This window comes from Parasteatoda tepidariorum, chromosome 7 (assembly GCF_043381705.1).
Source record: "Parasteatoda tepidariorum isolate YZ-2023 chromosome 7, CAS_Ptep_4.0, whole genome shotgun sequence".
In the NCBI taxonomy this organism is placed as follows: domain Eukaryota; kingdom Metazoa; phylum Arthropoda; class Arachnida; order Araneae; family Theridiidae; genus Parasteatoda; species Parasteatoda tepidariorum.
The window spans coordinates 67,824,726-67,852,664 of record NC_092210.1 but is presented as its reverse complement, the minus strand read 5'-3'; the positions used below and the strand labels follow the sequence as shown (position 1 = coordinate 67,852,664).

The 27,939-nt window shown below is 28.0% G+C and overlaps 1 protein-coding gene across 24 annotated transcripts in view; it reads left to right on the top strand.

The window, feature by feature from the left end:
- LOC107456745 (uncharacterized) overlaps positions 1-27,939 on the top strand; it is a 142,719-nt gene that overhangs the window by 71,925 nt on the left and 42,855 nt on the right. For all 24 annotated transcript variants that reach the window (XM_043048039.2, XM_043048038.2, XM_043048042.2 and 21 more), the window contains 24 exons: positions 37-102; positions 1,332-1,415; positions 3,006-3,065; positions 3,452-3,535; positions 6,015-6,089; positions 6,491-6,523; positions 7,762-8,514; positions 10,077-10,109; positions 10,275-10,355; positions 10,573-10,632; positions 12,219-12,254; positions 14,050-14,133; positions 14,905-14,964; positions 15,316-15,363; positions 16,810-16,887; positions 18,132-18,191; positions 19,350-19,388; positions 19,993-20,073; positions 21,322-21,381; positions 23,769-23,837; positions 24,143-24,226; positions 24,926-24,982; positions 25,093-25,176; positions 26,484-26,555. In XM_043048039.2, coding sequence (XP_042903973.1) covers positions 37-102; positions 1,332-1,415; positions 3,006-3,065; positions 3,452-3,535; positions 6,015-6,089; positions 6,491-6,523; positions 7,762-8,514; positions 10,077-10,109; positions 10,275-10,355; positions 10,573-10,632; positions 12,219-12,254; positions 14,050-14,133; positions 14,905-14,964; positions 15,316-15,363; positions 16,810-16,887; positions 18,132-18,191; positions 19,350-19,388; positions 19,993-20,073; positions 21,322-21,381; positions 23,769-23,837; positions 24,143-24,226; positions 24,926-24,982; positions 25,093-25,176; positions 26,484-26,555 — 2,241 coding nt within the window. The remainder of the gene's footprint in view (positions 1-36; positions 103-1,331; positions 1,416-3,005; positions 3,066-3,451; positions 3,536-6,014; positions 6,090-6,490; positions 6,524-7,761; positions 8,515-10,076; positions 10,110-10,274; positions 10,356-10,572; positions 10,633-12,218; positions 12,255-14,049; positions 14,134-14,904; positions 14,965-15,315; positions 15,364-16,809; positions 16,888-18,131; positions 18,192-19,349; positions 19,389-19,992; positions 20,074-21,321; positions 21,382-23,768; positions 23,838-24,142; positions 24,227-24,925; positions 24,983-25,092; positions 25,177-26,483; positions 26,556-27,939) is intronic.

The following is a 27,939-nucleotide window of genomic DNA, read 5'->3' as shown; positions in this document are numbered from 1 at the left end:
GTTTAAAAAGATTATTTTTAATATTTGATTTTCCAGGTCTGCTTAAATCTCTTCCCTCAAGCAAGTACAGTTCTCTGCCAAGAAGTTCAGCACAAATACCAGGTAAAAATATCGTTATAGTTATATTTGCTTTGAGAGATAAGAAATCAGAACTTCATGAAATGTAATGTTTTAATGTAAAAGTAAAATTTTGAAAAGTGAGACTTCACTGTTACTAAAACAATTCGATAAAATGGTTACTAACTTGAAATTTTCAATAAATCATTCAAACTTATTGTAATTATCAAGAAATACCATATTAAATAAGAAATTTTAAGAATAACAATTTTATTAATTTTGTATACTAGGACTAATCTTAAGATTTTTTCTGTACTTTTCAAAATTTGGCCTACATGTTAGAAATAATTTCAAAGACGAAACTGAAATGTAAATCTTGTAGTGCATGTAAAATTTAAAACAGCTTTTAAGCTACAAAAAGCTTTAATATTTTTTCCGATAGTGTTCCAAAATGGCCAAAGCACCAAAACCAGTATTCGACATCAACAAACAAGCAAACCAAAATCATAACTCTTTTCATACATTTTTAAAGAAGATTATGACTTTCGGAAATCATTCGTTTTTTAAACTACTCATTATGGAGGAAAAAAAAGCATTTTTATAATGCCCACTCTAAAGTCTTACTCCATATTAAAATGTATTTAAACTTATAACGTGAGAACTATAAAGTATTAAAATAGAGCCAATAACTATAGCAGATTGCGTTACATTTTTGTTGCGTTTTATAAAAAAAAAATTTATTTAAAAATACATAATCAATCAAATTTTAAAGGAAATCCTGAACTGAATGACAATTTAAGTCCTCAAATTGTATTAAGAAATTTTATGCTATATGACATGACAAAACCAGTTTAAATTGTTTCCTTGACATTTTTAGGCAGAATTTATTACTATTTTATGACTTTAAAGAATTGCTCATCAATTGAAATTTTATAACTTTCAGATTAACTAGAGTGCAAATATTTAGCCAGGGCTAAGTACAGTACAATAATAACCATACAAGCTTCAGTCTCTTTTTACTTTCTTCAAACTTGCAAATTAATAATTACAATAAAAATGAAAAACTATTTAAATCTGAAAATGTCGCTTGCATTAAAAGTGCCCCCTCTTATTTTGTCTGAAGCATTTTTAATAATTTACTATCCTAGTATGTTCTCGGTAATTCCATAGATAAATTACGTGTTTTTTGGAAATGCATTATAAGAGTAAGATATTCCATAAGAAAAAGATTTGATATTGTAATCGCTTGCTTATTGGTTTTATTTATATTGTAGATACTCTCAGTCCTCTCTCAGTTGGAGATGTGGGAACTCTTTCATTCGGACCACTAGGCAGAATACCATTGAAAAAATTGCCAGGTATCCAGTGTTGTTATTATGGATTTTTAAAGCAACCTCTAAATTTTAAAAATCTAGATTTACAAATAAATGATTAACGTCAAATGTTAAAATGCATACGAGATGAACGAATTGCAACAAATTTAACTGAAGTATAATTTTAAAAAATAACATTTTTCTTCTTGAAGCATATAAATAGACTGAATGCAACTTGATGCTGATAAACATAAAATACAGAGCTACATTTGTTAATGGAATTAACAGTAAAAAAAAATAATATTTTGTTTTTGTTGCAAATTTTACATCTTCACGCACTATGAGTTTTAATTTATTAGATTCCATCTAAACATGACGTTAAAAAATAAAGTAAAGAAACATATTTCCATTATGTTTAGGGAAATTCAAAACAAAAATAACGGAGCATGATTTTTGTTATTAAATTTTAGAAAAAGTTAAATAATTTTTCGAAAAATGGTAGTTAATTATATTCATTATATTTCGTTATTTAAAATTTCATTAAATGTACTAAATATACAGAAAAAAATAAACTGGTATAACTTAACAAGTACTAAATATAAAGAATGTGCTAAATTTTCAGATACGATAATTCGCCTACCTAAATACCTTATTTTAAGAAGCAAACTTAGATACTTTGTTACATATAATTATTGTAAGGATATTTTAAGGTAACTTCATGAAGGTACTCATTAAATAGCAAATCAACCTTTAAAGCATTATTTGACTTAATGAGTTATTATTATACTATTTCGTTTTCATATTCTTATACATTATATTCTATACTTAAGTTTAAAGAAAAAATTCAGAAAGCATATTGTTTATTCTTTATTAACATTCATATTCATTAAAATATTAACTGTTTACTATATTACTATTTTAATTACAATAATAATATTAATATTACAATATTAATTACAATATTAATATTAATTTGACAACTTGTTATCTTTTAACAAAAACTTTTGATGTTTGATTACTTTCGTGTTATTTCATTTAAACAGATCAAATGTTTCAAATTTTACATAAATCAACATTTACCGTTCTGCTATTTGTGTATCAGATCAATATCAATTACTCCTATCAAAGTCAATTTAAACTGAAATATAACTTGGTGTTGCTTAATATAAGTTGTTAAGTTTCCTGTTTAACTAATTCATCCAGGTTTTGTTAAACTGATAATTTTTAAGCTATAAATTGGCATGTACAGTGAAAAACTGCTGATCAAATCACGGTGCAAAATTTGCCGGCATTCAGGTTGCCGATATTTTTGCCGTAAAATTCATTTTTACCAGAACATGTCACGGAACAGAAAATTTAATATGCCGCAGTTTTTGCAGCAATAATTAAGATGAAATCACTGAAGCACTCTGCTTAAATAAATATTTCTCTAACATTTACAATATAATATTTAACGGTAAAAATAGATTTTGCGGTAAAAGGAATACTTTGGATGATACTCCAAAAGTTCCGTTATTTTATACCAAATTTTATCCGTAATATTTGAATATTTCACAATGTGTTTTCCATTTATTTTCAAATGCGATGCAATTTTCAGTGAAAAATTATATATTAATTTACCATTTTCCATTTCAGATAAACTACAAGATGTTCCATTGAAGGATTTCGGCTCAACACCTTTACGTTCATTACCAGGTATACAATGAGTTTTACATTTCTTAGAAATCTTTTCTTGGTAAATTTTTACTTTCAAGTTTAAAGAATAGCTTTTACTCATTTCATTTTTTTATCGTTCCATAAAATACATTTTTTGCATGTTGAGCTTACATGGAATAAAATATTTCCATAGTAGTTGAGTGTAAAATTTTTAGAAATAGATAAAAAGAAAATTCTTACATATTAAGAAGAAAACTATATTGTAATAACATTTCAAATTACATTTTAATTCTTATAAAATGAATACTATTAGAATACTTCTCTCTTCTGAATTTTTTAAACAGTGAAAGCATTCTTATGACTCCTCAAGTGTGCAGCAATTCAGTTTTAACATACTATGAACAAAATTCTCGTTTTTATTTTAGACAAAATGGGCTCGACCCCTCTGAGTAGCATTGGCGCTATATCTGCTGGACCATTCGGCTCTATTCCACTCAGCGAAGTACCAGGTAATTAATCATTAACAGCTAATATTTCAGTGGTGAATACCAATTAATTAAAAAAAACGTTCTTTTTTTGTGATGTTAGTTGTTAAAGTGTTATAAACATTTTCCAACTGCTGATTGGTTAAACATTTTACTAACTATAAAGCAAACCGAAGAAAATACAGCAAAAATTATGTTACATAAAAAGGACATAACATAGTTTTGTTCTATAAACAAGTCACGAAATACCACTTTTTTGGTGTTTTGATACTGAAAAAAGTTCTTGTTTATCGAATCGAAACAAATGTATGCACGACCATTTTTTTGACATTATTTGAGACTGCTTTAGTAAAATTCTTCTGAAAGCCATACTTTTCTTAACAATTAATTTTTTTGTGTATTTTATTTGTGAAATAATATACACTTGCGTTCAATCAAAAAATAGAAAAACAATACTTTAAGCAAATGCATGCAATATAATTTTTCTGTAAAATAATGTACAATTGGGACTAACTGACTGCATGCAAACAACAATTTAAGCAATGCGTACAACATAATTATTTAGCTATTGAGCATGAAATCTTAATTTATGCATTATGAACAGAACAAAAAATCTTTCTTTATATTTTTACTAATTTTATACTTACAGTATGAAATATACTTTATGAAGAACACTGCCTTAAAAACCAGCTGAGAACTAATAGCGAAAAAATATTTGTGAAGAGAACACATCAATATAGGATTTGTTAATGTCTATATGAAGAAAGGGCTGTATTTTCCCTGTATTTGCTGTTGAATCTGAAATCGAATAGTTACAATCTGAAATCTGCGCAAGACCTTTTGCACCATGAATAAATAAAGGTGCAACCATCATTTAAAACTAAAAGTTCCCTAAAGTTGCACATTTTTGTGCGCATCATTCATAACTTGATTTTTATATTTGCTTTAAATCCTCACATATAAACTGATCAGTTATGCAAAGTCAGCGAAACCCTCATGGTAGCCAGAAAAATTTTAGCTGTGATTACTACTTTATTTCTGATGTTATCATAAGCACCCTTTTCTGATTTAGACATTATTTTTTGTGAAAATAAAACGCACTTTATAATATAATTAAGCAGCAAATGAAAAATATAATTTACTTAGCTTTGTAATTATCTTAACTTCCTTTAGCTCATCAGGCATATTAAATATACATTACGTTCCCAATTTATGATTCAGAAGCAGATTTAACCTTCCGTTAGTCGCGCGCACCTCACAGGTGCATCCCTACTGCATTTCCACCTCCTTTGCCGTCAATAGATTGTTCCGGGGGTCGAGCCTAATGTTATGTTCCTAACTTTGGATTACTCAAATGTCCGTGTAAAACCGACCTTAGAACATGTCGATGGAGAGTTGGAACCGCTCAAATCACCCCTCTGGTGCAGCGCGACCATTGACGCAAGTATTATGGATATAATATTTTTATGAATTAAATATATATATTTTATCTCATTTTCTGTCCTTCTCAACGTAGCAGGTATAAATGGTCAAGTTATATACACAGAAAATGGTTACGGAGTAAAAAACCGCAGAACCTTCTTGCGTTAATTGGTTGAACATCTTGTGATGGAGGAAGAGATCCGACGCGGGAGCAAGAAAAATTTATCTTCGGTACTTCGCTAAATAAGTTTTTTGATATTTATCTCTCTAAAGAGTCTTAAATTGGTAACAATTAACTATTTAAACTAGACTAAATTTCATTTGGCTTTCAAAAAATCAGAAACACCTCATAGGTGCAACGCGATTAACCATGTCGGAAACAAGTGCGCGACTAACGGAAGGTTAAATGAGAACGCAACATAAATATAAAATTAAAGAACTGTGAAAGTTATGGAAAAAAAACAATGTGAATAAAACGCAAATAACTATAGTATATCGGACGTAACTATAGATTCGGTTCTCTAAACAAGAAAATTTTCCAATGTGCAAACACCAAATGACAAATGATACTCCTTTTGGATAGGTATAAAAATAAAGGAATTATTAAAATAGGAAGGATTTCTCCATTGCTTGAATGCAGAATCATTTTCTTCGTCTAAACGTTTCATAATAAAAATTTTCCTACGGCTTTGATTTTTTTTTTGGTTCATATCATATCTTATTCCTTTTAGATCATCTTGGTGTGAAAAGTATCAAAATCGTGCAAATAATTGCATTATTAAAAAAAAACTATGAATACTATATTGGGCAAGTTGAACTTCTCTATTGAGCTATTTCACTGGTCCATTCTGTTTTTGAATTCAATTATTCTCTTTAGTAAATAACTTTTTACAAGAAATGGACACATCTCTACCTTGGACACAACTATCTCAATTCCACCTTGAATATTATCAATATTATTTTTCCTTACTTTATTTTGACTAGCGCATTTATTTACATAGACGTTTCATTACAAAGTTATAAAAATGCTGTATGTGTAAAGATGTATATGTATACATTATGATCTATTTTTATTTTACAGATAGCGTAGCTTCTAAACCAGTTGGTCAATTAGGTTCCGTTCCAGTAAAAGATTTACCAACAGCCCGAATACCAGGTATCAAGTTTATTTTAATGCTCCTCGTGACAACTTAGTGTTATAGATTCTAATTTAAATGATATAATCAATTTTCTTTAATAGAACTTATAAGTTTTTAGAAGATGATGAGAATTTAGTTTTTTATCTTTGATATTTTGCCTATGAATCAATCAACTTTTTTGAGGAAACAATTCACATTATAAATTAAATTAAATTTAATAAGTTGTGAAGTTTATTAATTTAATAGTATATAGACTTTTTTTTTTATTTAATTTTAATCTTATTATTTAATTGCTGTTTAATGTTATTTTTTATTATTTGATTTTCATTTGTTAAATGTACAAATTTGATTTCTAAAATAAGTTATTGATTGAGTCTGAATTTTTTTCTTCTGGATATTGAATAATCCTTTTTTTCAGGTCGAGACAATATTCCAACAATTTTCTTACCAGGTACTATTTTCAATGTTTCAACATTATTCTCATTAAAACATTCTTCTCAATTTAGAGTATTCAAAATAACTTTAATATTAGATATAAGTTTAATTTACTATTATAAATTTAATTGTCTATATATTTGTATTTACTATTTTACAAGCATTCGAAGATGAAAGCAATCATGAATCACAATGACTGATCAATGGAAAAAAATATGATACCAAGCAGTGTAAATGTAGTGCACGCAAAAGCTTTTAAATTTTCAATGCTTAAATTTCGTTTTTTCCCTTTTACATGCTAGGTTTTTTTCTGAAAATGCAGCTTGTTTAAAACTTCTTTAAAAATCTATTCATAATTTACAATTAATTTGATTAAAGAATCAATTATGAAACTTTCCCTCAACCAATCATATTTCTTTAGCAAAAATAAAATAAAATATTTCATTCCCTTACTATTTTACTTCAATATAGTGAGTGTGAAAACACTAGTCTTATCAAAGTACCTGTCCACACAAATGTGACTGGCCCAAATAATAACTCATGCTAAGAATTTTTTGCTCCTCAAGTAGTTTTTATTTTATCAGGGTTTGCAAAAATTATAATTAAAATCTTTTAATGCAAAAAAAATTACTATATTTTCCTTCAAAACGTTCAAGAGGTAAAATTTAAAACATTGCATTCCAATAGCTAATTGAAAAAAAATCGTTTTAATTACCCTGGGTAATTAAAGAGAAGCTTTAAGATAAACTTCATGTAATATTGAATATTTTCCCAAACGAATTTAAATTGAAACCTTTGTGCAGATAACATATTAATTTAAAGTTATATTTTAGTCTTTGATACTTACTATTTAACGCGGAAATGAGGAGCACTTTAGCATTTCTTACATGGAACTGAGGCTTTACAAACTGCTCGAAGCATTAATATTGTACTTGGATTTAGTGTTACTACGCATTAGACGATATAAAATTGGTTTACCTCACAAATAAATCACGTGATGGTTATAGTGCTAAAGGTGCCTCTATACCATTTACCTCTAATAGATTGATTGATAAAGTTGGACAAGTGTTTAACCACATGAAGTGATTGAAATATAAGAATAGATCGAGAAACTAATGGAAACATGCATCTTGCTTTTTTTCTATGTTTGCAACAGTGTTATATGCCTCGTCGAGTTTCCTGCAAACAAAAAAATATTTAACAGGATATGCATGTTCTAAATTCTTAATTTAGGAGTATTAATTTCCGTCATAGGTGGAGGTCAACCAGGTGGTAGAGTACCAGGTGGCAGAGTACCAGGTGGTAGACACCCAGGTGGTAGACATCCAGGTGGACACCCTGGTGGAAGACAGCCAGGTGGATCCCCAGGACAACCAGGACAACCGGGTGGAAGACAGCCAGGTGGATCCCCAGGACAACCAGGACAACCGGGTGGAGGACAGCCAGGTGGATCTCCAGGACAACCAGGACAACCGGGTGGAAGACAACCAGGTGGTAGACAACCAGGTGGTAGACATCCAAGTGGGCATCCGGGTGGAAGACATCCAGGTGGATCTCCAGGACAACCAGGACAACCGGGTGGAAGACAGCCAGGTGGATCCCCAGGACAACCAGGACAACCGGGTGGAAGACAGCCAGGTGGATCCCCAGGACAACCAGGGCAACCGGGTGGAGGACAGCCAGGTGGATCTCCAGGACAACCAGGACAACCGGGTGGAAGACAACCAGGTGGTAGACAACCAGGTGGTAGACATCCAGGTGGGCAACCTGGAGGAAGACAGCCAGGTGGATCCCCAGGACAACCAGGACAACCGGGTGGAAGACAGCCAGGTGGATCCCCAGGACAACCAGGACGACCGGGTGGAAGACAGCCAGGTGGATCCCCAGGACAACCAGGAGGAAGACAGCCAGGTGGATTCCCAGGACAACCAGGTGGAAGACAGCCAGGTGGATTCCCATTATTACCAAGACAACCAGGTCAACATGGAAAACCACCTAAATACCCAAGTAAGAAAAATCACTTCAGTTATTTTTGAACCAAATTATGTATTTAACAGTACATTTCATAGCATATTTAATTTTTTTGACTCTGCATATATCTATGAATTCTTTTACCATATTGTAAATATAAGGAAAGAGTTTAATCAACTAATTGTATATCTTTATAAAATCCTAAAGCAGCTGAAATAAAATAATTAACAAAGAAAAATATATTTAGAAATTTCAGCATAGAAATATAAATATTAAATTAAGATACAGAAATAAAATGATATATCGAAATAAAATAATTAACATGTCCGTCTCAATATACACATTGTTCAGACACTTTTTTTTAAAAAGTAGATTCACAAATTATTTTCATCATTTAAATTCGTGAATTTCTTTCCTTATTCGATCTCAACTGTCTTTAAGATAAATTTTTTGTAGACATGTTGTTGCGGATGAAATTATAATTATTCCTAATGGAGTTATTATACCGATAGAAGGGAGTTATGATATGTATTTATTCAGTACTAAATACTAAACTAAATTTATTTTTAAGAAGATAATATAATGTTTCATAGTATATTTTATATGATTAAATAATATGTTAAAAATTTTGAACTCGATTAAATAGCCCCAAAAAAAAAACGAAATCATGTTTACATAGTTTTCCTCCGTATACGAATTTCGAAATAAATTTCTATATTTATTATTATTTCTATGTTTAATATTCTTTATTCTTTCTATACTTAATATTCTTACAGTTCATTGCTACTAATTTTTCAAACTCAAAATGGGTAAGATATTCATGCTGGATAGTTATAAATGATTGAAAAACGCAATTTTAGAATGATTTTTATTCAGTATTTGAAGAAAATAACTGCTATAAATAAATAAATCTAAAAAACGTACAATAGAGTCATATATGTTTTTTTAATTTTATTTAAGATTTGATATTGTTTAACGACCTTAGCATAGCGTAAGATGAAATAATAGTTTGTGGCCCTAGCTAGATCTCGGGAGTTTAAAATGAGGAAAAGCTTAGTGCCAAATATTTTATTAATATACATATAGCACATGGACAAGCAAACATAAATTTAATTAATTAAGAAAAGGAGAAATAAGTGTAAGGTCCATTCGGTTCGAAGTCTGAGCATCCACTGCCTTGTATATGGTGGCCCTGTTGTAGCTTAGCAATGTCGCTGCTACAAGTTATTTTTTTTTTCCAATTGCAATATACATGGCTTTTTATGGTTTTACGGGAAGTATCTTTATTTATTTTTTTTATTTTTTTGGTTAATCACTTACATAATAAATTAAATGCCTTTTATATGATCTAACTTAATTTTTAATTTCTTTATTTTTTAAATTTAGTTCAGTTTTATTCCTTTTATGTTCTCCTTTCTAAAAAAAAGCTTTCCTTGATTAAAATAGTGTTTAAAGAGAATGCATACTTTTTAAAAATTATTTTAATAAAAAATTAACTTTCACCTTCAAAGCTCTTGTAGAAAAAAATTTACATTAATATTTCTGCGTGTTTTTCCATCAGTTTCTAATAAAACAAAACTTAATGTATTTATTTTCAGGTCTTGGAGAGTACCCTGGAGGCCAACTTCCAGGTAATATAGCAGCTATATTAAACATAGATTAATAGGTTAATGGTTTTTATGCATATATATAGATATATACACATATAATCTTTTAATTTAAGACTGGGGAATATTTCTAACAATAACGTTTTTTTTTTCAATTTTCACCATTAATAGTTTTAATTTTTTTCCTAGATGCTCTATCTTCTGCTCCTCTAAGTGACGTTGGAACAGTCTCCGTTTTCCCGTTAGGATCCTTCCCGTTCAGCTCATTAGGTAATTATTTTAAAAGAACCAATTATATCAAACAGAACAATTTATATTAGTTTGCAAAACTGGTTGATTTAGTGTTATTCCAAGTTATTTCAATATATATATTAAGAGAAAGAGAACGAGATATTTGAAAGAGACTAATAGGATTAAAATGTAGTATATTTAGGCATTCTACGAATTTAAACTTAATTACGAATGAAAATTTTGTTTCCAATTTCAGGACCACTAGCCTCATTGCCATTAAATCAACTCAAGAATATTCCACTTGGACAATTGCCAGGTAAGCCATAAATGTCAAAATCAATAAGTTATATAAAAAGAAATGATTTTATGTAGATAAAGAGAGTGTAAATAGGAGAAGAAGATTACTTGCGTCAAAATTTGTCTTTGAAAAATGTGGTGTGAAAAAATAATGTATTTTAAAAATACTCAACCATCAAAAATAATTGTTTAAATTATTTTTAATGATTAAATACTAAAATAAAAAATTAAAAAAAGGAAAAATCATGCATGCCAGATGTAGGAAAAATTATTGTTATTTCTTTCATTTATTGAACATGTCCTGAAAGTTATCATGTGCAATTTTCTATCCGATAGAGACATCAGTTAAGATCAATATATTTTAACAAATACGATATACTCTAAAATTACCATTTTGCATCATTGATTTTAAGATGCACAGTAAAGAGAAAACTGTGATTAAAAAATTGTAAGCAATAAGCGAACTAACATTATCTATTGCAAGGTATTATACAGAGAATCCATAGCAATAATGGCATAAAATCTGCAGTGAGGACAACCAGGTGGAGGACAACCAATAAACAACAAGAATTCTCATATTACACGCACTGTTATTTCACTTTATTAATGTTCATTTTACTCATGAAGTACTTACAGTAATTTTCCACAATACTGTAATAATAATATCCACAAAAAAATTATTTTGAATCTTTTTCATTCACAAAGTCATTTTTCAAATGAATGGCTTTTCTGAGTTATTTTGGGAGAATAAGAGTATCTTTACCTATTATGAATAAATAAAAGTATATTTCTAAAGAGAAAAATACATTCATTTAATCTCTTCATTCATTCCTTAAATTCAGAAAAGTAGTAAAGGAATGGAAATAATACAGTATTTTTTTTCAATTTACAGCGTTGGGTAAAAATATAATAATAAATAACTATTTTAGTGAACCTACTCTGTTTTCAACACTATTTAAATTAATTTGAAGGTATTTAGTAATGCTTTTGGTTTTTATTAAATTAAAAAGTTTTTAAATAATGCTTAAAATCTAGCATATTTTCCAGTACTTATTGCATGGAAGAACGAAGCTCAATCCCTCGGTCACCGTGATTCATATACTTAACTTTCAATAATAATGTGGCGGCTTCGTACCTTACTCCTATAGCAATTCAGAACTCATTATCAATTAATTTTGCTTTCCAGTTTGTAACTTATAATTTTTTTTTTAAAAATCCCTTTAGTTTTAATTTATTTTTTTCATATTAAAATGATTTAAAAGTTTAATAGTATTAAAAAATAAATAGTTACACGGTTTCATCTTGCCTAATTACTAATATGATGACGTAAAACCGCCTATGCTACCACACTTATGCTATATCTAAAACAATTATAAAATTCTGTTTTTAAATATTTGTCCTAAATGATCTAGTTAAAGTTTTTGAACTGTTTTTAGAATCGGAGGCTAATTTGTTTCCTTTTATTAACTGATCAAATATCAAGACGCTAGCTCAAACAATTCTATAGTTATAAGAGAGATACAGACAGACACCAAAAATCTCCATTTTACTCTTATAGATGACTTTTCCATTTAAAATAACACACATACTTTCATATTTTTACAGGTAAAATACCAGGAATAAACCCCAGTGATATACCAGGTAAGATTTACAGCTTTCTTTTAAGACATAATATACTAATAAAGAATTCCGATTTCAGAAAAAGTTTCAAATTAGAATAGCTTCATAGTAATTCCATTGTTTTGGGGTATTTCTTATATGAGTTCTGGTTCTACTTATAAAGTAGTTATATTAGTTTGAAAATACGCGTATAAGTATTTGCACCGAGTTTGGAAAAAAATGAAGATAAAATATTTTTTCTGTAACGTTTCAATTGTGCAAATAGTTTATAACTACTCACATTTATATGAATATTATCTTACTTTGCTTCAATATTAAATGAGACGCTAGAAAAAAGGATTGCTTAACATCTATTATTTTTTTAAAGAAAACTATTCACAGTAAATAAATAAAAAGAAATTAAACTTTAATTTAGCCCGTACTATTATTTTAATATATCTATAAAGTAAGATTGTATAACTATGTTTAATAAAATTTACCTTAACCCGGAATTATTTTTTATTCAATACAGATTTTTTTAAACATTTTAAAAAGAACTGATAAAAGGGGAAATTTGACTAGCATATTTTGCCTTTTAATATTCAAGGTTATTCCGTATTTTTCAAGCTTAATCAAACACGTATTTTCGTACTGAATTCAAGAAATGTTTCCTTGAAGAAATTTTAAGCTTTTTAATTCATAAAACTTGCTTTCAAACTTACTACATTCCTACCAATAATAGTAATATTAATTAAGGAAAAAATATCAAATATATGTTTATTTCATCGAAATCAGTTACCCAAAATATGTAAGTTTTTTTTCGAAAAACAGTGAAACCAAACCAGAAAACGCGAACTTTTTATCCAATTGATATTAGACAGCATTTGATAGTGCATAATTTAATATGTTTTATAAATACAACGCACGACAACTTATTTTTCTTTTTTCATAATCTACAACTAAGTTTCTTCATTCGTACTAAGATTGAACTATACTCTTAAGTGCATCTCTGGCATCCTACTTGCAGTTCTTATAGTTTTATCTTCGATCTCGATAGCTTTGAAATTCTGCCAGTTGTTAACAAAAACTTCAAATTTTTCAAGTAAATTTTCAAATAAAATTTTCAAATATGTGAAAAAAGAAATAATCATTTTCTGCTTTTAGATAGATTTAAGATAGATTTTCTAAATAAATATTTCGTTTTATTAAATTCTTCAATTATTATTTTTCTTAGTTTAGTCAGAAAGAAAGAAACGTTTATGAACGCTAAAATATTATCATATAATAAGAAGCCGAACTTCAAAAGATATGAATAAAGCGCAGAATAGTTTCCTTATAGACATTACGTACTCAAAACTGCAGTAAACATTACTGTGAAAGAAGAGCATTTCTTTAAGTCAGCAGAGAACAAAAAAATACAGAATAACCGAATATTATAGTGGAAAATATTTATCAATGGAGAAACTCTACTAACTTCGAAATTTTAAATAAGAAAAGTCAATATGTTTCGAGCACTTAAAACAGACGCCCATCAACAAGAGCGTTAATGATGAAAACATAATAAATTTGAAAAATATAACTTTAAAATATGCCGACTTTTTCCATGTTAATGCAGTTAATAAAGTATTTCCATTACGAAGTATATCCTTTCTCTTCAGTTCCTTAGTTATATTTATTTACAATCGTATGCAATGTTTAAGTAGCCCTAAAATTTAAAAGTTTAAAAAAATATATTGTTAAGCTTTATAAATTTTGAAAGAAAATTTTCATTTCGGATTTATTTCCTAAAGTGACTATATTCACAAAGTTAAATTGAATGTATCCGCTTTTATTTCAGATGAACTTAAATCAACTCCACTAAACAAATTAGTAAGATTTATCTTAGGACCACTTGGATCTTTGCCATTAAGTTCTATACCTGGTAAGTTGCTATCCTTCTTTCTTCACTTGAATGAAATTTATTAAATTTAATTTTATATGTTTCATGAGATTTTTTTCAACTTGATCTACATAAATTTATTAGTGTTTTGATGCATTTCAGTTTTGTTTTAAGTACTAGCTAAGCCTCATGATGGATAGCTTACATTCTTTTTCAGTTTTAATTGAAAGAATTTTTCTTTTAAAAATACATATTATATTAAAATTTGAATCTAAATCGCTTAATTAATGAATTTCATAAATGTGATGTAAAAACGCATGTACAAATTTAATACATTTTTGTTCAATAAAAATTTTATTAGCCTTAAAATTTATTCTTATCGAATTATTATTTGCATTAATAATTATTTCCTTTTAAACTTTATGTAAAAACGTAAATTTGATTAACACATTTCAAAACAGTTTTAGTTGCTTAATTCTTTTTCGTTAAAACGTGATGAGAATTTTTAAATTAAATAAATTAAGTTCCAAATTCTTTTTAAATTTTTAATTCGAAATTCTTTTTAAATTTTTAATTCGAAATTCTTTTCAAATTTTTAATTCTAAAGTTTTAAAAGTACAAAATAGAATTAATTCTAATTCTATTTTGAATTCCTTAATTTCTTTAATGTACAAAAATAATTTCATTTTTAAATTCTTTATTGTACAAAAAGTACAAAATAGCATCTTTAATCTGCAGAAAAATTTAGAAATATATTTTAAGTGATCCATTTGAAGTATGCAAACATTTTTAACCATTCTGTGTTCTGTTTAGATAGTGAAGGATCTGAACCACTCAGCTCTCTTGGCAAAACACCATTAGGAAAAGTACCAGGTAATATTGTTGGCTAATTACAAAAACGCCAACATTTTTAAACATCAATTATATATATAAATTTATAGAAAACAAAATCAGAAGTATATTTACATAGAGAGAAACTAATGATAAAAATGATTAGAATTCATAAAAAAATTAAACTGAAATTACGGTTTTCATTAGTTTAAATTAGTCACTGTAATATTTCGAAAAATTTCCCTCAGATAATTACATTAGTAAATTCTTATAAATGATTTCGGAACATTTAAAATAAAATGTCTTCATTACAATATCGAAATATATTCCTTTATTTATACTGGCTAGATTTTTCAATAATTATTTATTTAAATATTTATTATCCAATTTTAGACAAGTTCCCTGGAATTCCAAAACTGCCAAAAGGAGGAAAAACGCCAGGTACTGTTGAGTAACATTGTTATTCTTTTCCTCTGCGTATTTGCTTTTATATTTTCTTTTTCGTTTAATGACTAAATGTATAATTTGTTTCATGTATCATTTTCTGTTGAAAAATATGCTTTTAAAATGCCCTATTAATTCAAACTCTAAATAATTTATCTTGAGTAATTTATAGTTGTTTTCCATTAAGAACTACATTATTACATACAATAATGTAGTAGCAAATATAATAATGCAGATCTTAATGGAAAACAACTAATATGCTTTTAAAATGCCCTATTAATTCAAACTCTAAATTATTTATCTTGAGTAATTTATAGTTGTTTTCCATTGAGAACTAATCTATTAGAATTTTTAATCTGAAATTATGGTAAAATAACTAGCCGCAGTCTGTCAATGCAATTAACTGTAAAGTTTATAGTTAAAGAAACTGTTAACATCGAGCACGGTTTAAAACTGTGAAAAAGAAATTTAACTGGACATTGGACAAAGTTTAGCAGTCTTATGGTGCTGTCACCTATGCGTAAATGACAGAAACGTATTAAAATACTTTATACAATGCGTAGAAGCATACAATGTGTAGTGCAAAACACTGTGTTGAAAGAAATGAAGGAAACATTGTAGAGTCAAATGCTGAGACGCGAACCCCCATTTTACTGGTCATGAGATTAATAAATTAGCCCTTTCGACTATAATATGAATCCGACTGCAAGGAACAAAGAGGCTTCGACAGGTGAGCCATGTTGGTGCAGTGAAATTTTGGTTGTTTAACCGCATTAAAAGAAAGCAGTTAACAAACGGTTTTTCTCCGGGTTAACAGTTTGAATACAATCTAATTTATGGTTGTTTGACTGTTTTGTTTCAATATGGTAAAATAACAATTAAATAAATTGTTATTTAATCATTTATTTGAGAGATTTCTAAAAGTAAATTTTAAAAAAATAAATTTTACAAGTTATTTTTAACTGCTTCAGCATGTCAATAAAAAAATATTGAGAAAAATTCTGCATTCATATTGTTATTGTCAGAATCTCAATTTGTCTGTTAAAGCATGAATTATATAAGTTTAGACTACTATTTAAAAATATTAAAATTTTTTTTGGGGGAAATTTTAAATAATTATGTTGAAATTTGTTTAGTTCGGCTTAATGGGTAATGAAGTACATTTTAGTGAGTCAATTTAGAAAATACTAATGATAGAGTTATCAAGGATTATTTGAATCAGATTAATTGACAAAATAGTTCACAAAAAGTTCACAAAAGTATTCATTTCATTTTGCTATCAAATATATGATGCATGTGCATACATCTTATGTAAAAAAAGCTTATGATAAAATAAATATTTTAATAAATAAATTTAAAAACACACTAAGATTTATAAATGAAATTTTTTAAATTTATCGTAAAGATTATTTTGTCAAGAAATCATTTTTTTTCTCTTTACAGATAAATCTACACCTTTAAGTAGTGTAGGATCAATTGATATCGTACCATTTGGCTCAATTCCACTTAGTTCAGTACCAGGTACTTCTATTTATCGTATTATTTTTTAAGTTTCCATTGTCTTTGTTAAGAAATTAAGACTATTAAAAAAACTATCCAAATTAATTCTATAATAGATATAAATGGTCATTACTGCCTCTGATATAACTATTGCAGAAAACATTAGCTTCTTTTTCAATCAGTGCAAAAAAATTAGCTTAGTTTTCAATTTTTTATTCTTAATTGGAATTTCTGGTGCTTTTTAAGAAAAATGTTACAATCATTTTGAAATATAAATAGGTTTGTGCCCTAGTGATGCGTATTTGAATACTTAAAAGTGAATCTATGTCTTTATAGTAGCTATTTTAATGGATGAAACAGGAGCATAACAATATAAACGTGATTAAATTAAATTTATGCGCAATTATTGCATTTTAATGTATTTAAAATAATATGCGTGTTTCGTTTCCCTATTAAATGCCATTAAGGTGGCCCTTTCGACAAATGAAATCTCGATATTTATAAAAGCTTATAAATGTGCACAGAGATAATTGGATCTACCTTTTAATAATTAGTTAAACATTTGATAGAAATAAAAAATGCTTACTTAGTGAAAAAAATATAAGCTTATGATAAACTTTTTATTGATTATTATGGTATGATATTTTTATGTAATAATTTTCTAATGGTTGTTTCTGTAAATTTATTTACTTAAAATGCTCACTTTCTTTTTCTTTTTTTTTGGCATAAAATCACAAGAAATGACTAAACAATTCTTTCGATGTAAAACTTATTACCTTTATATCAAATAAGACTATCAAGTTTCAATTCCGATTGTGCAGATTTAAAAAACAAAATGAACCTCAATTAGAATGATAAAATGGCAATTCTTTAAAATCTTGTTGAAACTTTTTGGTTGATTTCGTAATTAAGCGTTTCTAAGTTGAAAAAAATAAGTATTTTCATCCTAAGCAATTAATAGAAAATTCAAATCTATTGAACTATTGTAAATCACATAATTTAATTATAAAATATCATATGGTTTTTGTATACATTGTAACATAATTATTAAATTGATTACCAAAATTATTACTGCATTAAAAAATTTTGAAAATATTTTATTTTGTCAACATAATATACTTAACCATGCATTATAAGTAATAATAATACTCAAAACTAACATTTATATTATAAAAATTTACGCTATTTCAGGGACGAATGTTTTACTTAACATTTAAATATAGCAATAAGTTATATTTTTTAATATATTCTATTTTAACTTTTAGATAGTATTGCCTCTGTTCCTCTCAGCAGTTTACTCAAACTCCCAGCAAAGAAACTCCCAGGTAAATAACTATTTAACAATTTAAAACATTCTTATTAAATTTCTCAGTAAAGTGCTTTAAATTTCGTTCGCTAATTTGACCAATTAGGGAATATGATGAATGGATATTTTTGTTTAATCATGAAATTTATAGAAAATCTTTAGAAAATCTGTGGAATATCTATAGAAATCTGTAGAACAACCTAATGTTATCAGTCATAAAATTTTATCATGTTAAAGGGCTTGGGCATATTTTTATATGCGAGAACTCAAACTCTTGTTTAAAAAAAGGTCACATTTGCAAGTATACAGGCTACCAGGAAGGCAGGAAGACTTCGCAAAGGATAGGTGGTTAGCGTAGAGGCAAATCTTAAGACATTAAAAGTCAGTCAATGGCTAACCATAGCGATTAATCTAGTGATTCCATGTAAGGAAGCTGATTGAGACCACCTGGACGTGTAATTGAAAGGTTGAAGAAAAATTTGAACAATGCAAGGAACTTATGGAGCATATATACCTTTTCACCTGAAATAGTATACAAAAATAATTAATATTCCATTTACTTGTCCCATTAAATGATTGAAACTGATCATAGTTTTTTTTTTTGTTCTCGCTAGTTTAAGTTAGAAAATGCATAATCCGCAGGCTGTGAGAATAACAATACTTAAATAAATATAATTAATTATATTTTTCTATATCCTTTATTCCTATTTATTTTAAGAATTTTTCGTTGCTGACTGCGAATTCTTCACTGCCAATCAGTATTCTTTTCTAACAAAATTTTAAGCTTTTGTACTTATTCTAAAACTTAATTTTTTTTAAAATTAGATTTAAAATTTTATTTAATGGACATAACGTGTGGAATGAGTGAGTATTAGAACACCTGAGATATTAAAGCGTAAAATTTGTGATTAAAATCTTATTTCTATATCTTGCATCTAGACTTATCCTTTAGTTTCTATTCAATTTTATATTAATTACTCACAAAAAATTATGGTACATGAAATAGGCCCACAAAGATAATATGCATAGGGTGAGAGGGAAAATATATACTTTTCATCTATCTATTAATTAATCTAACAATTATTTTTCTTTGAAATAGCATGTTTTTAAAAAGTTAAAATTTTTATAATACAGGCATATTTCTACTACTAATTGCTATTCTTTTGTTTATAATTAGATTTATTAGGCAAGAAGCCTCCTTATGGTCATTTACCAGGTAATTTTTTTTTTCAAAGCATTCTAAAATATGTATTTAAATCTACTCAGTTTTTACTTATTTTGGTTTTATGGTAGGCATTATTTCTATTCTTAAATTTAAACATTTCAAAAAATAAATACGAATAAATTATGATTATTAATATAATTTTTTCTTTACAACATTGTGAGTGAATTAATATTTAAATTTTTCTTTACAAGCCAGCTTAAAATACTTGAATGAATAGAATCGTTATTATATTACATTGATTATATCATCATATATCATCATACTATAAGTTAAACCAGTTTGATAATATGAAAATTAACTAAATACTGTGTTTAAAATACAACATTTAACATGAAACAATGTTAATGCTACTAAGTTCCTTCTTTTGGCATTGTTATAGTAAACTAAAATAGTATAATATTATTTTTTTTCATCTACAGAAAAATAAATCTTTTGAGTTAAAATTATGTTATCAATATCATTAACTTAAAAGCAAAGTCTTAAAAATTTTTCGCTTTTTTAGAGTTCTCATCATTTAGTAAATAAAGAGTATAAATTTCATATAAGTTTTAATTATAGTTTTATATTTATTTTTATTTTTCTGACATATTTTCAGACAGCCTCGGAAAAGTTCCAGTTAAGAATTTAGGCCGAATCACTTTCCCAATAGGCTCTATTCCACTTAAGGACATACCAAGTAATTCTTGAATTTATTTCCTCTGTATTTTAGGAAGTAATTTAGCAATTTTATGAAATTCTATCCTAACTATGATACTGTTTCAAAATATTTATTACTGACACTTACTTACCCTTCCTTAAAAACGCTAATTTTGAAGCGCATAAATAAGACAATTACTTAAGCTTGTTAATGCAGTCAATAAATTTAAAAATATTAAAAAAAATAATAATTTTTTTATTTAATGATTATGCATTAAATTTATATTTTAAAATTATATACATATTATTTTTGGCTAAATATAAGTTTTTCTGCAGCGACAAACATTAATTCACGATACACGGCTGTTGCCGCTTTTCTAAATTTATTTCTCGATTATTTTGGGGTTTTATAAGGCGTTAGACAAACCCAACATAACGTACAATATACCTAAATAAACACATTAATTAGCGAGCGTTGGCTTTGTACACTAATTTAAATTGCTTTCAAGTTGACATTTTGTTACTTGTTGAGAGATAAGTTGACTGAGACATTATTTTAAAAAAGAGATTTTAACCCTTTGTACTCCAATGCCCCCCTCCCTGAGACACCATCAACAGTCACCACTTTCAAATTAAGAAATTTTATACCTTAGTAATTAGTAACCACATTATTTTAAGAATTTTAAAATTGCATAATAATACTACATTGTGTATTTTAAATGCTATAGTGCTGATTAGATCAAACAGCATTTAAAAGTACTTGGAGTGCAAAGGGTGAAATGACAATATTAAAAAGATTAAAGATATATAGTTTAAAAAGAAAAAAAATTTATATGGTTTGATATTAATCAATAAGTATTTACATAACTGCGAATTGGTGGAGGATAATCTAGCAAATAAGTTACTCAACTAGAAGTAGTAACACCAATGTAGAGCAGTGCAGATTAAATTTTTTGAGGATAGACTGGATAACTGGTGAAAGCAGTAAATAGTAAATGCTAATAACAGACTTGTTGCATTATAGTTTAGAGTACCATCTAGCATTGCTATTGCAATTCTTATTAATATCTTATATATCTATCTATAACTTTTGGAAATAAAAATAGAACAAGCATTTATTAAAAACAAACTAAAAGCAAGTATTTATTTCAAATATTTTATATTAATAGCATTAATTGATAAAAGAATACTTTCATACGACAAAAAATTATTTCAAAACCATAAAATTGATATGTTTTGCCGAATCTTCTTCTGAAAGTATAAAGTCAAAAACTCAATTTCTTTTCAGAAACACTGTATTCAAAACCACTTAGCCAGTTGGTGAGCCTGCCCTTAGGAAAATTACCAGGTATATGTTTAAAATGTGTCTGTATCATTCATTGATCTATATATCATTTAAAATGTGTCATTGGATATGTTCACGTCTAAAATAAAATGTTACAAATTTTCCCACTTACCTATTATTATATAAGTATAATTTTATAAGATTATAAGACCATATACAGATGGGTGACAAAATAATACGTACATGCGTGAAATATCAGAAAATCTTTATTAATAGGGAGTTGGACCACCCTTTGACTGAATTACAGATTTAATACGAGGTGGGATCGATGCATAAAGGTCATGGACAACGTTTAAAGGAATATTAAGCCATTCCTCTTGCAAAGCGGCCTCTAATTCCAAAAGATTTGATGGAGGTGGGAATCGGGAACGAAGTTTAGACTCCAAATATTGCCACAAATGTTCAATAATATTTAAGTCCGGAGACTGAGGGGGCCAGGCGAGATGCTCAACTTCATTGTCATGCTCTTCGAACCATGTTTGAGTGCACCTAGCGGTGTGGATAGGGGCGTTGTCGTCTTGAAAACAGTCTGTGCAGTCTTGAAAACAGTCTCTCCAGGGAATACAGTCTGTGCAAAAGGATGAGCATGATCCGCTAGAACGCTTAGATAGTCATTAGATTTGATTCTCCCATGCAGACGTACTAGTGGCCCAAGACCACGCCAAGATATCGCACCCCAAACCATAATGGAGCCACCTCCATGCTTCACAGTTGGTACAAGGCATTCAGGATCAAACGCTTCTTTGGGTGATCTCCAGACATAAACGCGTCCGGTGGTCTGAAATAAGGTGAAGGATGATTCATCGGACCATATTACCTGCTGCCACTGCTGTGGGGACCAGCCTTTGTGACCTCTACACCAATGACGGCGCTTGAAAGTATTGGTTGCTATCACCAAGGGTTTACGAATTGCCACTCTCCCATAAATGTTCACTGTATGAAGTTCTCTTTGAACAGTTCTTGTTGAAACGGGGCCCTGAAGATGACTGTTCATGTCTGATGTTATCTCGGATAACGATTGCTTGTGTTTTCGAGCTACTACGCGCTGCAAGACACGTCTATCCCTATCATAAAGCTTTGACTTTCGGCCACTGTTTTGCTTTGAAGACTTCGTCTTACCTTCTTTCATGTATGCTGTCATAACGGCTGATACAGTACTTCTTGCAAACCCCAAAAGGTTTGCTGTTTCTGTCACCGATGCTCCACTTAAACGCGCTGATACAGTACTTCTTGCAAACCCCAAAAGGTTTGCTGTTTCTGTCACCGATGCTCCACTTAAACGCGCCCCAACAATCATCCCTCTTTGGAATTCTGACAGGTCAGACATTTCACCTTATAAAAGCTAGTTAGATAAATTCATGCAACACAGGTGACTAATGTTGAGAGACTGATAGCTTCCTCTTCACGCTCACTAGGTGGCAGACTTCTGTTGCAAGCGGCGCGGCTGTACTGCAGGTGTGAAATAAGTCACACTTTTTCACAGGTGTTCGTATTATTTTGTCATCCATCTGTATACTTATACGTACTTATTTTTTGATTTCATTGAGAAGTTTTATTATGTTATATTGGCTAACTGCCTATCATACACATTGCTTACGAGAGTGTTTAGAGGAAGTAATATTTTTTTTAAAGGATTATAATAAGTTACAGCTTTTTCAAATGCCTTCGTTAATGAAATGCAATCTTGCAATCTGCACGTCATAAAAATAGCCGGCATGTTTTTAAGGAAATTGAATAGCATATTTTTGAAAATATAGAAAAAAAAATGGAGAAATGGTAAAGAATGGACAAATTATTTATAAAAAGCTCTTTTAACAATATTTTGATAAATAAATTGAAATTAATTAGTAAGAAGTGAAAAATTTATTTAAAAATAAAGTGTCAAGTGTCAGTTTGAAATGTTTTACAAGGTATTGAGGTAATCGATTGTAATTAAACTTTTATTTCACGATTTTAAAGGGAATCGTTTACGCTTACATAACATGAATTTTAAACTTCATTTTCACATTTTCACTCATAGTTTACATAATTCTTTTGTTTGCCTTTAAAATAATACACTTTTCTCACACTTATTACAGATATAATTATTTTTTAAAAAAATTTTTTTGCTTCCCATGAAACTTTAATTATTGAAAATTGAAATAAGCTGAATACTTAAATGCTTTTACAATAGCCAAATTTAATGTTTCACTCATTAAGAAGTTTAAAGAAAATTATTTTGTACGAGTTCCAGTTTGAAATTAATGTTATTTTTAATAAAAATGCGTAACTTGTTTGAGTAAGAGTAATTAAATAACCTACAGAAATGTAATAAATATTTTTTAAAAAATCAAATAATATAAGATTTTATTCAAGCAATAATCATGCTAATAATTTTCTGGTATTTTTAGATATTCTAAAAACCCTCCCTAGCAGTGAACGACCAAGCGATTTCCCAAGTAGTTCGAGCCAGATTCCAGGTAATATTATTATTTAATTTTAAATGCGCCTGTAAGTTTTTAAAGTCAATTTAAAGGAAATAGCTTTCATTTTAAGGAAAAATACATTTTTTCTACTTGTTCTTCGTTTTCCTCTTAGTAGTTATACAAATATCATTTGCTAGTGTAATTTCGGTATTAATAAAAATAGAATAATCCATAACTTATTCTCCTCTGTCATATTTCTCAGGAATTATGCACTTTTGGGAAAAATATAAATTTGATTCCTTTTAAAATTCCAGTGGTTTCTATGGGAATAAGAATAACATTGCTTTATTAATTTTTAGATAACCTAAAATCAGTTCCAGTCAAAGATGTTGCTTCAATTTCGTTTGGTCCTCTGGGAAGCGCTCCTTTAACTCATGTACCCGGTATGTTTGTTTTTATTTTATTTTTTAATTTCTTTTTATTTAAATTTCATTAGTATGACAGAAATTTATGATGATAAAATGGTTCTTATGCTGAAAATGCAAATTGGATTAATATTACACTTTATCTAACCATTGTACTACAGGTAAAAATTTGGAAACAAGATTTGTAATCAATATCTTCTTTTGAAATATTGAAATTGAAAATTTGAACATTTGTATTTCAGTACCACTGTTTAGAAACTTTTTTTAACCTTTTTCTCCTACACATATTTTAATACATAGCATTCTGATGCTTTATTTCACTAATTCTTTATTTTATTATATAGGAATTATTAATACTATAGAAAACTGCATAAGCTATAACTTATGTGTAGATGAAAAATTGTAATTTGAACTTTTCTGCATTAGTACGAGTACCAAATGTTTGAAGGATATTTCGTCATGCTCATGCTGGTAAATACAGTTTAGATTACAGAATGCTTGCAAGAATTTATATAAAAGGACCAATGCAAAATACAGTATTTTAAATTAAATCATATTATGGGATAAAACCCCAAAAAAATGTATAAAAGTGCATTGTAATAAGTAAAAACAATATTTAAATACATTGAAATATATCTGTTTCAAAAACAGTATTTATAGCAGGATTGACAATTTATCTTTTTTACATGTATTTTCATTTTTTTTTCTCCTTTATAGATGAAATTAAATCAAAACCACTTGGAACTTTTGATGTGCCTTTGAGTTCCTTACCAGGTAAAGTTTATGTACATATATGATGTTATGTAGCTCACTTTTTATGTTGGCTTTGATATTACATAGATTTAAATTATTTGCTTGAAATAATTATCATTCTATCCCTACAGATGTACTTAGCTCAATACCAGTTGGTAAACTTGGTAAGATCGATGAAGGTCCAACAGGCTCAGAACCATTGAGCAGTGTTCCAGGTAAACAAACATTAATTTTACTTGCCAATAATGATAGTTTATGGGGGGAAGCTTTTGAAAACCCTATAGAAATCTTATTTCTAGATTTAATTACCATTTATGCAAATTCGTTTATATATTTTTATATGAAAATTTTTTAAATATTAAAATTAATTCTGTATTATAATAGGAAAGATGATTTAATAAATAAATAGTAAACAGATAATTTTTAATAAGTGGTATAAGCAATCCATTTCATTGGAGTTGATGTTTCTTTTGAATAAACCCCAAATTTTATTTTAAAATTACTGTCTTTATTAGTTAATATTCATAATAAGTGTTTTAAGATATTATTTTTTTCTTAAACTTTTCTTAAGTTCAGAAGAATAGCAAGAATTAATAATTAAACAAATTATTTTAATTCCTAAATTATGTAATTGCTTAAAAATTGTATACTAGAATATTATAGATCAATATATAGTCCACAAATGTATTTTCCATACGTAAATCAGAGTTGCTCTAAATAATATTTTATTTATTTAATATCATTAATTGCTTAAAGGTAGCGCTTCGCGCTGTCGTGACACAGGTCCCTGGTTCGATCCTCGGACCGGGCAAGGTTGACTCAGCCTTTCATCCCTTCAGTGAGTCGATAAATGAGTACCAAGCATGCTTGGGAACTAAACACTGGGGGTCCGCGTTCGGCTGACCACCTGACCGGAACATCTGCTCCTGCACCTGACCTAGAGCCTGATCAAGAAAACTGAGATGGGAACAGTAGGCCTTGGCCCTCTTGGGCTGTCACGCCACTGAGTTTAGTTCAGTTTAATTGCTTAAAGGTAGTGAAAGTTAAGTAAATTTGCAACAAAAAAATGCATGGCATGATAGCAATTTAAATTTTTAAAGAAGAAAATATAAAAATTATACACATTAGAGGAGCATTATTAAGATTTTTCTGCATAGACTAAAAGAAATATCAATATTTTTGAATTTTCTAAGCTATGTGTTTTGTGCAATATGTGCTTGTTATTTTAAAGAGTGTTATTGGTTAGCGTTTAGTTAATTAATGTTAAACGTTTATTATTTTATTAGGGAAGACTTTTATAAATCTATCAATTGTCAAGATTACAATTATTTATTTCTCCTATAATTTTTCAAAATAAATCGAATAAATATTCTAAATACATGATAAAAAATTTAGCTATATTTGTAGAATTAATTAATGTTTCAAATTTTTACTGACTAATTTCAAATTTATTTTAATTTATTTTGACGAAATTTATGTAAATTCATTTTTAAAATATTGATGTGCATTTTTTTCTTTATAGATAGTGTTGCTTCTAAACCAATCGGCAAATTAGGTACTCTTCCTCTTGGCTCTGTACCAACAAAACCAAAAGGTAATTTAAACTACAAATTTTTAACTATATATATATATATATATTAATGTATTTAAAATTACATTCATTTAAAGTTAGTTTTTAATGGGTAAAAATGGTGTTTTTAATGTAACTAAATGATTTTTCAAACATTAATTTCATTTAAATTTAAATTAAACATTTCAATTCATTTTTTAATAGAGGAAAAAATTAACTTTTCAGACTTCTATGCTATACTTAACTGTGGTATCGAATGCTCTCATAAACAGTGTTTTGATTCATTTAGAAACCTTTAAGAGAACTCGTTATGTTTATTAATTTGATATATTAAAAATCATCTTTAATAATTTAAAATTAACTACAAAATATATATTTAAAACGAAAAAATTTTTTTTTCCTGTATTAAGAAAATATATCTGGAGTTTCGAAATTTGCGTTCATCTTAGTATTAAGTAATTCTACATTATTAGAACAAGAATGATATTTTTGTAAGTATATAGTAAAAGAAAATATTCATTGCGCGTTAGTTTTCAAGAGTGGTTTTAATTCTTCAACTTTTTAATCTGAATTTAAAAACGCAAGATGTAGAGTAAGGCTTTCGTTGTAATTTTAAACCTTAATATGGGTGCAGTAAATAGAACTGATTTATATTAAATATGAAAAAGAACAAAGTCAGCAGTAACTAAATAATTAGTTTAAATTTTTTTTAATTATATTGTCTTTTATTTTATACATTCCCAGGTAATATTTTTTTCCATTATGATTATTTTTTTTCTAACGAGAGAGCTTTACAGGATTTCTTAAAAATCTTATATGTTTATTTACCTTCCAATAATACTTTTAATCATAATTCCTTTAAATGAGTCCTTTAAAGGTAAAATAATAATTCTCTCCCCAGAAGAGGTCCCTAATTTAGAGATCTCTGAGAAATGAAATGTTTCCCAAACTTTCCTCTGACCCACTTTTATCCTAAATTGTAGTTGAAAGTTTTTGAAAGTAAGGATGTCTGGAGAAGGAAAAGTGAGATTTAAAGCAGGAAATATTAACTTATTTTAATAAGTTTAAAAATTTAAACAAAAAAATAAATAAAACTATAATTCTTATGATTTATTTCATAAATTAAAGGGGAAATGCTCCTAAATCATTATCATTGCTAGATCTGTATATGTTTTAGAACTTTTTACACCTTAACCTTTCATAAAAAGTTTGGCATTCAAATAATAATTTTTCCTTCAATCAAACAAATTCCGGGCTATGTATCAATCAGAAAATTGCAAATATCAAAGGAGTGTTCCTTAATAAAGTGGGTAATGAGGAGATACAGGAGTCAGATTTTGGTTCGTATTATTCGATGTCAGGTTTTTTTTCATGCAGCGCAGCATAATGTGTATATATATGATGTTAT